Source organism: Tupaia chinensis, unplaced genomic scaffold, assembly GCF_000334495.1.
Source record: "Tupaia chinensis unplaced genomic scaffold, TupChi_1.0 Scaffold149686_1, whole genome shotgun sequence".
In the NCBI taxonomy this organism is placed as follows: Eukaryota; Metazoa; Chordata; class Mammalia; order Scandentia; family Tupaiidae; genus Tupaia; species Tupaia belangeri.
The window spans coordinates 622514-637771 of record NW_006209531.1 but is presented as its reverse complement, the minus strand read 5'-3'; the positions used below and the strand labels follow the sequence as shown (position 1 = coordinate 637771).

The following is a 15258-nucleotide window of genomic DNA, read 5'->3' as shown; positions in this document are numbered from 1 at the left end:
GTGGGGAGTGCGGGGGGGTGGGATGCCTTAACCTCCACGTCACCTGCTGGCCCTCGAGAACTATTTTTGACTGAATGAACTGTACAGTCAATAGCCTCCATAATGTCTGAACTTAGCATTCTCCCTTCTGTCACTGTCACCTTGGGGAACAGGTTTTCCTACTGCTGCCAGCTTTCACCTGGGCTTGCTGCCATGGCTTTCTGGAACACTCCACCCTGCAGAACATGCATATCCTCCAAGGAGACAATTTTTGTCCTTTGAGGGCAGATTTGCTATTTGGAAAGAGCCATGGCGAGGTTGTAGCCAAGTCCAGTGAATAGTCAGATGATTAACCCAGATAATGTCATCCTAGCTCCCAGATACAGTGTGACCCTGGAGTAACAAGACTAAGCTGACTGCTGGAGCAATCTCCAAGAAATCCCAGAACAATCCGAGCAACGGCAACAACCTCGGAAGAAAGTTGGCAGCCTGGAGAACCCCCGCTCCCTGGACGATAGGGGAAGGGAAGAATGTTACTTTATTAGAATGTAATAAACAAACAGCTTCTGGAAGTAACTCCTCTTTGGTTTATTGCCAGAGGCATGTGCGTTCACCAGAAGAGACAGGGAGAGAGAGAGAGGAGCAGAGAGAATACCCGCTGAGGACACAGTCATACCCCAGCCCTGTCTTTGCCATTTCTCCACCCTGCTGGGGTCTTGGGTGTGCTCACACATGTGCCCGGTGTGTTTCTTAAGCCACTGAGGCTGGCACAGGAACCGCAGCTGGCCGTGTGTCCCCCTCTGGTTACCACTAGAGTATGGGCAGACCCCAGCGGTGACTACGATTAAGAGGACAGTGCTCCCTCAGATGTATTTTTTCGGAGACTAACGGAAGAAGAACAGTCATTTCTGTGCATTCTCTCAGAGTTCATTCAGCGTTTGAGTAGAGCCTTGAGACTCCACGCCCAGGAGCAGGTGCTGGGAAGGCTGTGGGGGGTGCTGGGGAGGACTGGAAATGTACCTTTCCTCTGCACTCCCCGAACCCCCCACGAGAGGACCAGGAAGAAGTGTTTCAAGGTTATCAGAAACCTCGACGCTCACCAGGCAGGAGAGTGGATGGAACCAGCTATGTTAAATGAAGAACATGTTTAGTCTATTTGTTCTGCCACTTTGGGGCCATTTTTAACAATGATTTTTTTTTTTTTTTTTAAGAGAGAAACCCCAAGCCCAGGGCCGGCAGGTGATGTGCTGGTTAAGGGCACTGGACTACCATTTGGCCAACCGCGGTTTGAGTCCCAGACCGGGCAGCTTTCTATCTCGCTTCCCCCCACCTCTCTCTCTCTCGCTCTCTCTCTCACTCAGTCCCTTTCTGGTCAAATTAAAACAAATAAATAAATAAGCAGGGGAAGATGGTGGCCAGTGCTCCGCAGCGGGCATGGACTGTGGAGCAAGTGTGGCAGCGAGCTGTTGCCCAAGAAGGACGTTATCAAGTGTCTGCAGGAACAGGGTTCAGATTTGCTTCTTGTAGAGCATAAGTTACTAGGAAACATTAAAAATGTGGCCAAGACAGCTAACAAGGACCATTTGGTTACAGCATATAACCATCTTTCTGAAAGCAAGCATTTCAAGTGTACTGCAAGTCTAAGTATCTGAGCAGTGAAAAATGTGAAAGAAAACAAATTGGAAGAGACTCGTGATGAGGGTTCGCCAAAATACATAAACTCCCTTCTTTAAAAAGGAGATAAAACCAACTTTCCCAGAAAGGGAGCTGTTGTTCACTGCAGGTACACAGGAGCACTACAGGACGGGACTGCTTTTGATACTAATATTGAAGCAAATGTAAAGAAGGAAAAAAGTGCCATGCCTTTAAGTTTTAAGGTTGGAGCAGGCAACGTTATCAGAGGATGGGATGAACACGTTTGACTATGAGTAACGGAGAAAAGGCTCGACAGGAGATGGAGCCAGAATGGGCGTCTGGAAAGAAAGGACAACCTGATGGCAAAATTCCACCAGATGCAAAACTCTTTTTTGAAGTGGAGTTAGTGGATATTGATTGAAGTAGCAGTTCTTCAGATCTAAAGACATCAACAACAATAAAACTCGACCTTGAAGAAACTTATGTAATGACTTAGAGCTTGTTACTATTGTAAGGGAAGACTCAACTGGAAAATTCAAGGAGTTAAAATTTGTTCATAACTTAATCTCAACTTTTGAGACATGTAATCCCTGATAAATCCCTGAAGTCTAAAATATTTTACTATAGCTGTGTAAAATATTGATTGAGATCTGTTTTTCCTTTTACCTCATATTGTAAATTAAAAGGCTCAATAGAAATTTATTTACCGTTGGAACCAGCAGATGGCGTAATGGCTACGTTGCTGGACTCCCACATAGTTGACCGTGGTTTGAGTCCCGGACTCGGTGGCTTAAATCTAGCCGGGCATGTGTGCATGCATGCCCAAGATTCCAAAGAGAAGGGATTGCAGTGTGGCCATTCCTCCTGGGGGATAATTTCTTGCTTTCTGTCTATCTCTGTCTTTGCTATAGTTCACATGTCCTATAGCAAAAACCTTCTCTCCCCCCCAAAAAAGAAATATATTTACTGTCTGGAAAATAAATAAATAAATACATAAATTTAAATAAAATAATTCTTAAAAAAATAATAAAAAAGAAACCCCAGGGCCAGCCCTATAACTCAGTGGCTAAGGGGGCTGGATCTCATATGGCCAACTAGTATTTGAGTCCTGGTCCCATTAGCTTAAAAAGCATGCCAGGCACATGTGTGTGTGTGCCCCAAATCATGATGGGTGGAGAAATGGAGGAAAAAGGATTGTGCTGTGTGATTATGCCCCATTGGGGGATGTTCTCTCTCTCTCTTTCTCCTAGAGTACATGCACCCTCTGGAGGAAACAAAAACAAAACCAAAAACAGACTTCATTCTTATCCAGGTCCCAGGTGAGGGGACAGGAGCAAATCCAGCTGTTGGTTAGAAAGGAGATCTATAGGCCTGAGTGATGCCAGCTTTCCTCCAAACAGGATCTTAAGAGTTGCCTATATTTGCAGACGGTCAGTGGGGAGACAGGAGGCTGAAAGAAGGGGTTTTCTGCTCTGCCTGCCTGCAGCGCTGCCACAGCTCTGCTGCTGGCCTCAGAACTGCTAGCCTGCTATTTCATTAGGACTGTCAGGAATGGTTGTGCAGGTTGTGCATTGCGCAAGCACACACGTTTGTGAGGATGCCAGTCACACAGTAGACACTGTGTGTTTATTCTGATCATTCCACCACACTACTGGCAGTAAATACTCTTCTAACAGACCCAGTGTATTATGACAATTTTCTGACAGATAGGAGTAAAGTGTCTTGAGGAATGAGCGCCTATTGCTATTTCTACAAAGGCATCCTGAAGTCTAATGGCAGCCCTGCTTGGAGGAGATCCATGGAGAGGGAAGCAGATGTGGGTTTAAGAAGGCTACTGACGGGACCAGCAAGTGGCATGGTGGTTAAGGTGCTGGACACTCCTACATGGCTGACCAGGGTTTGAGTCCTGAATCTGGTGGCTTGCTTTCTCACTTCCTCTCTCTCTCACTCTCACCCTCTGTCTCTCTGATCAAACTAAAAAATAAATGAATAAATAAATAAAATAAAATAAATAATAATTTTTAAAAAAGAAAAAAAGAAGGCTACTGACAGACAGGATAGCCACACTTGGCTCTGCCAGGGAGCCAAGGAGGGGTGGTGATGACTGCCATGACAGCAGTGCCAAGGCTACCACAAAAGACCCTCAGGTACTGCAAATGGCCTTGATCTTGCTGCCCAAGCCCAGCGTTTCTTCTGGAGACATCACTGGGCAGGCCTCTGGCACTACTGGCCAGCACTACACTTGGACAGGGCCCACCTCATCTCTGAAAGCTGACCAGCTTGCACACCTCCCTAAGCAGTGGGAAATAGAGGGAAAAGAGAGTAGGAGAGCCTGAACAGCCCCTGGACCCCTGCTCATTACCCCTGAGTACAGCTCTCCAGGCCGCCGCTGCAGGCATCTCATGTCTGTGGAGGGGAGCTGGAATGCATTGGCCTGGGCGGGGCAGAGAGGGTGGGGCCATTGTTCCCCCACTGCCCTCCCCCTTGTACCTAGCAGGTGTTGCAAGCCAAAATCCTCACAGTTTTGTAAGTCGACGGGGTAGAAATGAGACAATGTGGAGTTCTGGGGATTGTGTGTGGCCTCATCTTTCTATATATTCAAGGAAAGTCAGATTCAGATTTTTCTGTGTACCTTTAGATTTTTAAATATTGCCAACTGACTAAAAGCAGCAAGAACCACACTGGGCAGGTCAGATGAAGTATGTCCAGGGGCTGAATTTAGCTGGGGGAGCCAGCAGTTTGCAACCTGACTTCTAGGACTGTGTGACCTTGTAAAGGCAGTCTGCAGGAGGCACAGGCTGTGTCTTCCAGGGGCTCCGGAGAGCAGACCTGTTCTGGGTCTCTACGGGCGTCCAGCCAGCCCCCAGGAAGGAAGGCTTGGTTTGGTTGGGCTCCTGCGGGGCGTCCACAGCAAAGGCTGTCAGAACGTTCTGATGCCCCCCATCCTCCACCTCCCACCCCCAGCCCAGGTTCTTCTTCAACAGAAGTACCAGGAGGCAGCTAAGACTGGGCGGTGGTCAGACGCCCCTCCTGGTTCCCTGTCACTCCCAAGGAGCTGCAAACGGCCTTGAGCTTGCTGCCCAAGCCCAGGGTTTCTTCTGGAAACATCTCTGGGGACAGGCCTTTGGTGCCAAGGGCTGGTTCTTGTCAATTCATAATCCAAGAATGTATACAACCTTGAAAACACAGGTATATAAGCCTGCATTAGATGGGGCCACCGACTCCTTAGGTTAATTACCCACTCTGTGTATGTGTGTATGAAAATACACAGATATACATATATATATGTATGTATATATATATATATATATGTGTGTGTGTGTGTGTGTGTGTATATATATATATATATATATATAGAGAGAGAGAGAGAGAGAGAGAGAGGGAGAGAGAGAGAGTAACTTTCTGGTATGCATTGTATGTTAGTGAGATTGAGCACATTTTCATATTTGTGCCTTTAAAGGACCCCTTCCCTGCCGTTTTGAGGTTGGTTATTGAGCCCACACCTAGCACCCAGGCTTTTTTCCCTCTGCTCCTAAGAGCGCCGTGTTTCTGGCCCAAGCCCCCTACCATCAGGACCGTCTCTGTGTCAGGGTGGCCCCTGAGTCTCACAGAGCAGTGTGGAAGAACCTGCTGGAGGCCGAGACCCAGCTCCTCTGCTGTTCCTGCTCCTGCCCTGCTGGCCAGGCCCACCCCGGAGTGCCTCTTTCCTTGAGAATCAGTACCCAGGGAGCTGATTGGGCACAGCCCTCTGGCAAAGGGCAGGGGTTAACCCAGGGAGGGCAGAAGACTAGCCTAACCACACCTTTTCTCGCAGTGTCCCTGTGAAGGAAGTGCTCCCAGGCATAATGAAGCAGGGAGTTAACTGCTTAGAGTCCCAGGGCCAGAGCCCAGCTGGTGACTTCCTGCTTGGAATGGGGATCTGCAGAGGGTCTGCCAAAAACCCCCCATCTGCCCAGGTAAGCTACTCAGGACCTCAGCCTGGACTGGGAGTGGGAGGGGAGCCAGGCCTTATCTAGAAGTGGGGTGGGGGTTCCCTCTGCTCCATCCCATCCTCTCTACACCCTCTATAGACCCACTCTCCCAAGGGCCCTCACACTCTGCTCCTGCCGCATTCCCGTCTCCTGCCCACCGGTCACACAGGTACCCCTGTGCACCATTTGCTTCCTTTGTGGAGAGAAAAATGCTGCCCGGACAGCCCCAGTTCTCTCCTGGAAGCAGCCGTGGTCAGCTTGCACAACAGGCAGCCGGGCAGCCAGACTCCTCTGCGCACATGGCTGCAACATGGGGGTCTGCACCACAGAACTACAGCGGGTCAGGCAGGCTCAAGGTGCAGTGGTGTGCACTGCTCAAGAGAAGCTGGATTCCACCTGGTGACCACAGTCTGAATCCCTGGCCCGGTCAGCTTGAAACATGCCAGGCATGTGCATGAGTACCCAAGATCCTAGAGGGTGGAGCACTGGAGGAAGAGGGATTGTGGCATGACCAGACCCTGCAGAGGGTGATCTCTTTCTTCTTCTCACACGTACACACATGCGCTCAAGATTAAAGAAAAACAAGTTTTAAAAAACTGAAAAACTGGAACAGGTCATAGAGATACCATTATGGACCTGCTCCTGGCTGCCTTTATCCCATGTCCTGTCTCCCCCGTGTTCTCCCCCAGTCCCCAGGATCCCTTAGTATGTCTTTGAGTGCCCTCTGTCCAGCTGCTGTGAAGCTCCCCAACCCCAGTATTTTATTACCCAAAACTGGAACATATATAAAAATGAAAAGAATGTTACAGTCAGTACCTATACACCTACCTCTAACATCTACAAATATTTGTAGAAAATTCTACAAAAACATACGGTATGTTTGTTTATCGCCCGCCTGCCCATTTATCCACCCACCGCTGTCTCTGTCTTGTAGGCATGGCTGTTCAGCGACCATCTCATCCAGCAGCAGGGGAAGTGCCTGGCTGCTACCTCCACGTTAATGTCCTCCCCCGGGTCCCCGGTCATACTGCAGGTGTGCAACCCAAGAGAAGGCAAGCAGGTAAGACTCCTTGCCCTGGACATAGATGGCCGGCAGCCCTGAGGGACCTGCCATGGGACTGGCAGACACTGGCAAGGGCACCTCAGATTGAGAAGTACAGACTCAGGCCCTCCAGAGTGAGGGTCTTTGGGATTTAACATCAGGTCAAGTCTATTATTTTACTCATATTTTCAGGTCTATCTCTGCTTAATGTTCATCCTGTCAGCCTGTAAGTGCCATAAGGACAGGGACGATTTATCTGTTACCTTTGTACCCCTAGTCCCTGACAGCTCAGATCAGTGTTAGCTTTTACTGAGAGCCCATGCTAGGAGTGTTACATGGTTCATTTCATCGAATCCTGCCAGCCATCTGGGAAGTGGCCCTAGTACTAGCCCTAGTTATAGGTGAGTAAACCGAGGCCCACTGAGTTTAAGGAATTGGGTGGGGCTGATCCGATAGCTGGGAAGGGGCGGAACAGCTCAGGGTGACTCCTAAGCCCACTGTTAACTCAGCACGTAGCAGTCAGTAGTTCTCAGCTGGCTGATGGCAAACTGAGACCCAGTGATTTCCCAGCGCATTACCTTTTCCATTTGTCCCACACTCTCACCCACATGGTCTTCATGAGTCCTGAGAGACAGGCCAGGCCGACCTGATGCTCAGAAAGATGAATCACTTGCCCAGTATATTCAGCAGCCAGCGACAGAGAGGAACTGGAAGCTGGATTTCCAGAGTCAACCCAGATCCCTTCTGTGCTGCTCCTGTACTGGCTGGGAGGACTACCCTGCTGCCTACGGAGAGGGACCCAAAGATCAGACGCTGTTCTAGCCCTGCCTTGCCCACCCTCCTGGGTAACGACTCCCCATGCCTGAGTCTGGCTAGGCTGCAAGGCAGGACTATGAGCGAGGAGGGTTCCTTGATCTTTGATTTGGCCACAGGTTTTCCTCCCACCCCTCTCCTGTTTGCCTGGGTCAGCTCTTTCTTTAGGGATGACTGGCGGTTTGCTGTTCTGCTGGAAAGCCAGGTCCTCTTCCTCCAGCCTGGAGGGCGTGTGTATCGGGAGGTCTGTGTGCTGCAGCCTGCTTGCCGGGCCTGCTGGATATTCCTGAAGCACATCTTAGTTAGGAAGATGCAGCCTGTCCTTTCCACCTCGAGGGTGCCATCTTCTGTCCTGCCCTGCAGGAAGCCAATTTCCCCTTCACATGGAGCTCCTGAACACTGGCCTCTCAGAGGGTAAGGCCTCGAGCCCATGCCCACTCCTGCCTTACGGAGGCCAGTGCCGGGAAGTATCTCCCAGAAGCCTCCACTCAAAGACTTCTCTGGGGCTGAAGCATCCATTTGCTCTTTTACACTAACCTAGGCTGCAGGGCTTGTCGGGATCTCCCTGGTCCCACTCATTCTGCTCCTGCCAGTCATGCCAGGCCCCTGACAGCACTCTGTATACCTGTGTCCCTCCCCTCCAAGGCTGGGTAAGCAACTGTCCTACCACCAATGCCTTCTGGAATCCTGGCCTCCCTTCTTGCTCCCCCTTTGGCCCTGTTTCCAAGGCCAGCTGGGCTTCATGTGTCCCACAGGCCCTTGTGCATTAGACCAAGTGTGACAGAGTCGGCAGGTCCCAGCGCAGTCATCTCCTTCACCACTCTGAGCCTCCGTCTCCTCACTTAGAAAACAAGGGCTCCCTCCCCCTCCCTCACAAGGAATCTGCAATAACTGGGACCAGAGACGAAGAGTACTATGATGTGATCTTGTGTCTCTGGCTAGGCCCAGAACTGAGTAGCCAAGAGAGTCGGGGAGGCCCTGAGATTGTGGCCCTGAGATTGTGTCTGATAGCACTGGTAGGAAGTGAGACTCCTGCAATTTGGGGAGCTCATCTTTTTTTATTTATTTATTTTTTTTTAGATGTTTTTGCTATAGGGCATGTGCGCTCACCAGAAAAACAGACAAGACAGAGACTGAAAATGATAAATCACCCCCCAGGGGCGATGGCCATGCCACAGTCCCTTCTCCATTCTCCTCTCGGGATCGTGGGCACACAAGCACACATGCCCAGCGTGAGTTTAAGCCACCAGGTCCGGGACTCGAACCATGGTCAACTACATGAGAGTCCAGCGACGTAGCCATTATGCCAACTGCTGGTCACTGGAGAACTCATCTTAACAACTGGTGACTCAGGGCCAGCAGCTGGCATAGTGGTTAAGGTGCTGAACTCCCACATGGTCGACTGGTGTTTAAGTCCCAGACCTAGCAACTTGAAAATTGCACCAGGTATGTGCCCAAAATTCCCAGGAGGAGAATGAAGAAGGGATTGTGGCATGTCCATCCCCCCTGGGGGGGGTGATTTCTCCCTCTCCCTCTCATTGTCTCTCTCTGTCTCTTTCTAGCAAGTGCATGCACCCTATGATAGAAACCTAAAAAAACTAAATAGAAACAAACAAAATCTGGTGACTCATTGATTCAGTCGTTCATTATGAAATAAAACTACATTGGGTGCCCACCTTGTGCTGGGAATGTGCAGGTCACATTGGTCACAAGGATGAAAGAAGGACATGGTCCTTGGCCACCTAGGAGCTTACAGTCTACCTGGGGGTGAAAGCAGTCACCCCTAGTTACAGGGGCTGGGTGCTGAGACAGCCCACATTTAAGGTCAGCAAGACCTCCAGGGGAGGACAGCCACACCCTCCCACACCAGGCATTGCTGGAGGCTTGGCCGAGGTGAGGTACCTGTCAGGGCCTAGAAGAGCACAAAACAGTAGGGTGTTGTCAGTCTAGGGCGCACGGCCCTTCCCTCTACCCCTGACTTGCACGCTCTCTGCGAGGGCCAGGTGGGCCCAGAGAGCTAGTTCTCAGCCCTGCCTCTCCAGCCCTGCACTCCTAAGGGGAGCGACTCCCCACCCACACCGTCTTCCTTGTGTGCACAGCTCTGGCCGATGCCCTACCCTGCCCACTCCACACCCCTGCAGCCCTAGCTATGGTCCCACAGCAGGAAAAGACCCATTTCTCTTCCCTTAGTTGCCCCAGTGAGAACATGGTCCCTCCTGCTGCAAGCACTCTGAGCTCTCGTACCTCCTAAGTAGGACAAGGTGGACACAAAGAAAAGGGAGATGGTCGTACGGGAGAATTGGAGAGAATCCAAAATAGACCTCATTTGCTATTTATTCTTCTCTGTACTTTAACAGCCGGGTCTCAGCCTCTCAGCCCTCTCCTAAGTACCCCACACAACACCATCCTCCATCTTGGCTTACAGAAACAGCTCTTCTCTGAGGCCAGGGTGAAGGCACTGGCCCAGGAACCCCTTTATGACTCTATTATTGGGAACCCCAAGTCCCTTTGCCTCCCACTGGCCTTACCCTTCGTCTTTACAAAGATGGCAGCCAGTTCCCTCTGGAAGTGTAGGTAACCAGCTTCATGGTTACAGGCCCCGTTAGAGGCTGAGGACAGCAGGAAGAGGAAACCTTGTCTGCACCTTCTCTTGGGCCAGGACTTACAAACTCAAGTGCCTACAGGGAGCCAGTGGGGAACCCCAACAGGAGAAAAGTTGGGACCAGGTAGGGACTATGGCAACTCGGGAACAAGAGCCCATCTACAGCAGAGAGCAATCTCAGCCACAGCAAACTGATGCCCCATGAGAAATGGGGCCCGATGTCTACAAAGAAGCTAGAAATACAGGTTTGTATGTGGCAACTAATCCACATTTTTTTTTCCTGGAGAGGTTTTTGCTATAGGGCGCGTGCGCTCGCCGGAAAGACAGAGAGAGACAGAGAGACAGAAAGCGAGAAATCACCCCTCAGGGGGGATGGCCACGCCGCAATCCCTTCTCCTCCATTCTCCTCTCGAGATCTTGGGCATGCACACACACGCGTCCGGCATGAGTTTAAGCCACTGGGTCCAGGACTCGAACTGTGGTTGACTACGTGGGAATCCAGCGACATAGCCATTATGCTACCTGCATAAATAGGCAGACACTGTGCAGGTTAAACAAAATACACTCCGGGTCAAATTCAGCCCATAGTCTTCTTTACCTCGTCTGATCTAGACAAGTAACTTCATGCAAACTACAAAAACAAGAGCTCCCTTGGGATGGATGGGGCTTAAAGCTTGTGTGTGGGGCCGAGTGGCAACAGCCTGTCATATAAGGGACACATAGTCTGTTTTGAATGAGGAGGATGTGTCCTGGGTATGCACAGGGTCACCTCCATACATGTGGTGCAAGTATAAACATTATTGTTGCTTTTAAAGTTCACTTTCTCACCTCCCTCCTCCCTTTCTCCCAGAAATGGAGGAGAAAAGGAACTTTCATCCAGCACTCAGTCAGCGGCCTCTGCCTGGAGACAAAACCTGCCCAGCTGGTGACCAGCAAGTGTCAGGCCGATGCCCAGACCCAGCAGTGGCAGCTGCTGCCGCACACATGACGGTAGCCCTGGGGCTCCTGTACCTTTTGCATGAGACTTTGGGACTGGAAGGGGTTAGGGTGGGAGAGTGTGAAGCGGGCCGTGTCCATCTCCTCACATTTCTGCTGGGCTCATCAGCAAACACCCCCGCCATGACACATATTTCTCCAAAGCTTGTTCCAGGGAGGGTGTGGGGGAGCATGCTCTGATGCCCTCTGTGCCATCCTGGCCGTGCCCCGGGAGAGGAGATGGTCAGGGTGCTGGACTGTTGCTGGGCAGAGACTGGGCAGGTGCCTCTGGCCCTTTGTCCTCTCCCTTGGCCCTTCTCGAGGCCCAGACAGTGGTGTGTGGGCCCCCCTTCCCTGTTGCTTGGGGAGGCAAGGACAGATGCCTACACAGAGGCCAGGTTGGGTCATGGGGTCTGCCTGGAGGTACAGGCATGAGCAGAGAGAGTGGGCAGCATGGATGGAGAGGCTGAAGGCCGGGAAGAGAGAAGAGGGTAAGCCTGCAAGGGCTGATACAGACCAGGAAGGTGGTGAGAAGCTCAGTGTCTTGTCTGAGAGAGGCCATGTCTGGGGTGCTTGCTTGGGTATAGAAGGGATGGGACCTTGGAGGCCAAGGAAGGGTCCTTTGCAGAAGAGCATGGATAGAAGAGCAGCACAGCACCGAAGGTGGATCTCTTCCCAGGCCATGTTCCCTCCCACACTTCGCAAGCCCACGGCCTGGGTCCAACACTGTGCCTCCTGAGCCCATGGGTACCCACATTCTTAGCAGATGCTGCAGAGGGTCTATAGGGGCGGACCTGGAGCATAGTTTATTAAATAGACTCTCCTGTTTGACCATGGAGTGTCAGGCTGAGACCTCTCCCTCGGGCCTTAGTGACCTGCGAGGGCCCTTTCTCCCCTGCCCACACTCACTGGGATGACAGGCAGCCACCAGGCACCACTGAGCAGCCTCATCCTTGTCTAGTTTTTGACTCCTGCTTTCTCAAAGGCTGTTGCCTCTGTAAATACAACATCCCAGGTCAGGGCAGTGGTAAAACTGGGGCCTCCTTTCTGGATAACCCTAAGTCATTAGGGTTACGTTGTCCAGGCTCGACCTCGTCCGTATGTGCCACTGCAGGGATTCCCTGGAAGGGCCCCATTGCAGTGGGCTGGGAAGCTGGCTGAGGCTCCTCTTTGAACAGACTCCCAGGTCTATTCTCACAGCCCCTGAGGACCCATCCACCATGCCTACCCTATGGCCCTGGTGGGAACGACTTCTACCAACCCTGTGTTCAGACAGTGTGGTCTCGGGTACAAGACTCTTGGTACCAGGACCTCTGGGGCCTCCTTGCCAAAGCCAACCAGTCTGGGGTAGACACACCTATTTCAAGAGCCCCCAGTCTTTCACAGACCAGGGATCCACACACCCATAGGGAGATCTTGGATTCTACAGGGTGGAGGAATCTCCAAAAATTGTCCCCCAGATATTGCATGTGTGTGCATATATGTATTTCCTGAGGAGAGGGTCCATGGATTTCCCCAACTGCTTACAGTAGTCCCTGATCCCCAAAGGGTCTGAACCTCTGCTCTGGATTGGAGCTACCATCCACCTGGACTGCCATCCCCCAATCTCCTCCCTGCGGTGCCCAAACTGCCATGGCCCTGTTCCCTCCATGCGGCCCTCGGGGTCAGGAGCCATGTTTGTGGCTGGCAGCACCCACGTTGCAGGTCCTCCAGCAATGTCCTCTCACCTCCTGGCTCTCATCAGCGTCTTCTCAGCAGAACTCCTGTGCCTGGACATGTGTACCCCTGGACTCACCAGTATGGGGTCCCTTGTCCACATCCCCCTATCCTCCGTCGTGATGTTTTTATCCACCAACAGACACCTGCGGGCCCCTGATCCTGTTCAACTGAGAAGCCTCCTGCCACAGCTTAGGACAGAACTGGGGCAAGAATGGAGGCCTCTCCTTAAAGGATGGGCTAGAAGGCCTGGGCCATGCTCAGACACGGACCTCGGGGGGACAGGGCATGGACTTCTCTTGTTGAATGTAGGAGGACTGCTACTCAGAGGGCCTCTGAGAGGGCCAGACCAGGACCTGCACTTGTCAGTGGCCCTATGTGGGGACTCAGCCCTATTCGTTTTGCTTTTCCTCTTCTTAACCAAAGCATGTGCCACTAGTTGTCCTTGAGGACCTCGTCTTTATGGAACACACACCTGGAATAAAACCACTTCTTACATGTTCATGTGCACCAGTGCTTTCCTTTCTTCCTCCAGAGCAAGCCCTCCACACCTCTCCCTTGCCTTACAGGGGAAGTTGGGGTCTCCATTGTGCTCAGGTCTGACCCTCTCCTGCACCTTGCTCCTCAGCCTGCATACCCTGTGCTCCCCCTAGAACTCCTGCACTGCTCTAGGGGAACCCACTGCTAGGGCGGGCCTGGGACCAGAACCCAGGAACCCGCTTGGCCAGGCTGAGCCGGGCTCTTGCCTCATTGTGGGACCTACTTGGGGCTTAGTCATGGAAATCAAAGGGCTTCTCCTGAGGAATACAGCCATCCCAAACTCCTCTCCTTCCTCAGGAGCTAGCCCTGCCCCCTCTGAGTGGCCTCTACCACACCAGAAGGCCGTGGTCAAAAGTCAGGCAGGACGCCCTTCCTGGGTAAAATCAGCAAAACAATCCCAGGAACAGTTCTACCAGCCTCGCCTTCCTTGATTGGGTAGCAGATGCTCTGCCTAACGTTTCCATGGAAACCAATGGAAAACCCCCACCATTCCTGTGATCAGAAGCTGAACCTACCCAGGTAAAAATAAACGCTGCTTCAATGCATATGAACTGCCGTGGGCAAGCCAGTGTACCACTCACTGTTCCTGAGGCGGCCATGTCTGCTCCCACCCCACCTGGTCCGGGCTACGAATCCAGGAGTCCCCAGAACTTCTGACCCCCAGACCTGAGAAGCCACAGCAGAGCCCTGACTGGCTGCAGCATGCACAACTTGGCTCCAGCGTCCAGCTAGGTCTGGGCTTAGGAGGCCAGGCACTGCAGAAGACCCTGGCTACTATCACCACCCATCCATCTGCCTGCCCGCCTACCCAGCCTCTGAGGGAGCACAGCCCACTGCCCTCTGCCTTCTCAGGCCTCCCTCCTGCCCAGACGGGACCAACTTTCCACTTCCCATCTAGTTCACTTCCGTCTAGAAGGGCTCAGTGCTGACTTCTTCTGAGTCAGGCTTCCTCCCTCACTCTCCAAACCTACCTCTGGAGAAGCTCATTTTCTTTCTTGCCCTCCTTTTCTCTGGGAGTCAGGCTGTTAACCGTGGGTCAGCCCCTGGAGGAATGGCCAAAGTCCCCAGGCTGGCCATTAACAATGGACTTTATATAACCCGGCTGGAGGTCTACGTGAGGGGCTGCTCTGATGCCAGCCTCCCGGTATCCAGCAGGGAGCCCCAGCCCCAGCCTGCCTTCAGTCTTCACAGAGCTCTCACCCCTGGCCCACTGGAGGCTGCTCCCTATTCTCCGGTGGGAGACATAACCCGGACCACATTAAGGTCCTCCAAGAACTCCAGCACCCCAGGCCTGAGGGGGATGTCAGCCAGCACTGGATGGGTGTGGCCCTCTTCTACCAGAGGAGGAAAGGGAATCTGGAAAGGAGAGGCCAGAGCTCATAAAGTGCAGTTTCTTTCTGACAGTGTCGCAGTGTGTTTGGTATTTGCGTGTCCCCTGCGATGGTCTGAGTCACTCTTCCTCCAGAAGGAGGAGAAGCCCAGGCAGCTTCTCTTGTGATTAAAGGTCCTCACTGCCAGGCACTTGACGCCGAGGCCTGGAAGCTGGCAAAAACCTGCAGATGGAGCCAGCCCAGGGCCTGGGCTCTCTGAGTAGCCCTGCGGGGCTGAGGCTCCGAGGATGGAGGACAGAGGACGGAGGACGGCCCTCTCCTCTTATCTTAGTAAATTCAGCCCTGTGAAGTGCAACCCAGAGTTCACTAGGCGCAGGGACTCCAAGAACCCCGTGGAGTCCATCCCCACTCTGCCACTGGCTGGCCATGTCATCTTGAATAAATTATTTCCTCTCCCAGCCTAGGCTTCCTGACCTGTAAAGGGACGGACTCATAGCCCTGAAGGATTTTTCTGAAGACTGATTTATTTGATGATTGCAAACTATCTGTCCCCTCCTTTTATTAAGACTTATTTAATTTTTTTAAAATTTATTTTAATTTGACCAGAGAGGGAGAGAGAGAGACAGGGGGAAGAGAGAAACAGAGAGAGATGGA

The 15258-nt window shown here is 52.0% G+C and overlaps 1 protein-coding gene and 1 pseudogene across 1 annotated transcript in view; both read left to right on the top strand.

Annotated features, from left to right (window-relative positions):
- The window catches only part of GALNT16 (polypeptide N-acetylgalactosaminyltransferase 16), a 111609-nt gene extending 100266 nt beyond the window's left edge, over positions 1–11343 (top strand). The window contains exons 13-15 of the mRNA XM_027769469.1: positions 5429–5570; positions 6520–6645; positions 10893–11343. Coding sequence (XP_027625270.1) covers positions 5429–5570; positions 6520–6645; positions 10893–11030 — 406 coding nt within the window. The 3' untranslated portion in view covers positions 11031–11343. The remainder of the gene's footprint in view (positions 1–5428; positions 5571–6519; positions 6646–10892) is intronic.
- LOC102499644 (peptidyl-prolyl cis-trans isomerase FKBP3 pseudogene) lies at positions 1388–2035 on the top strand (annotated as a pseudogene).
- Positions 11344–15258: the final 3915 nt, after the last annotated feature.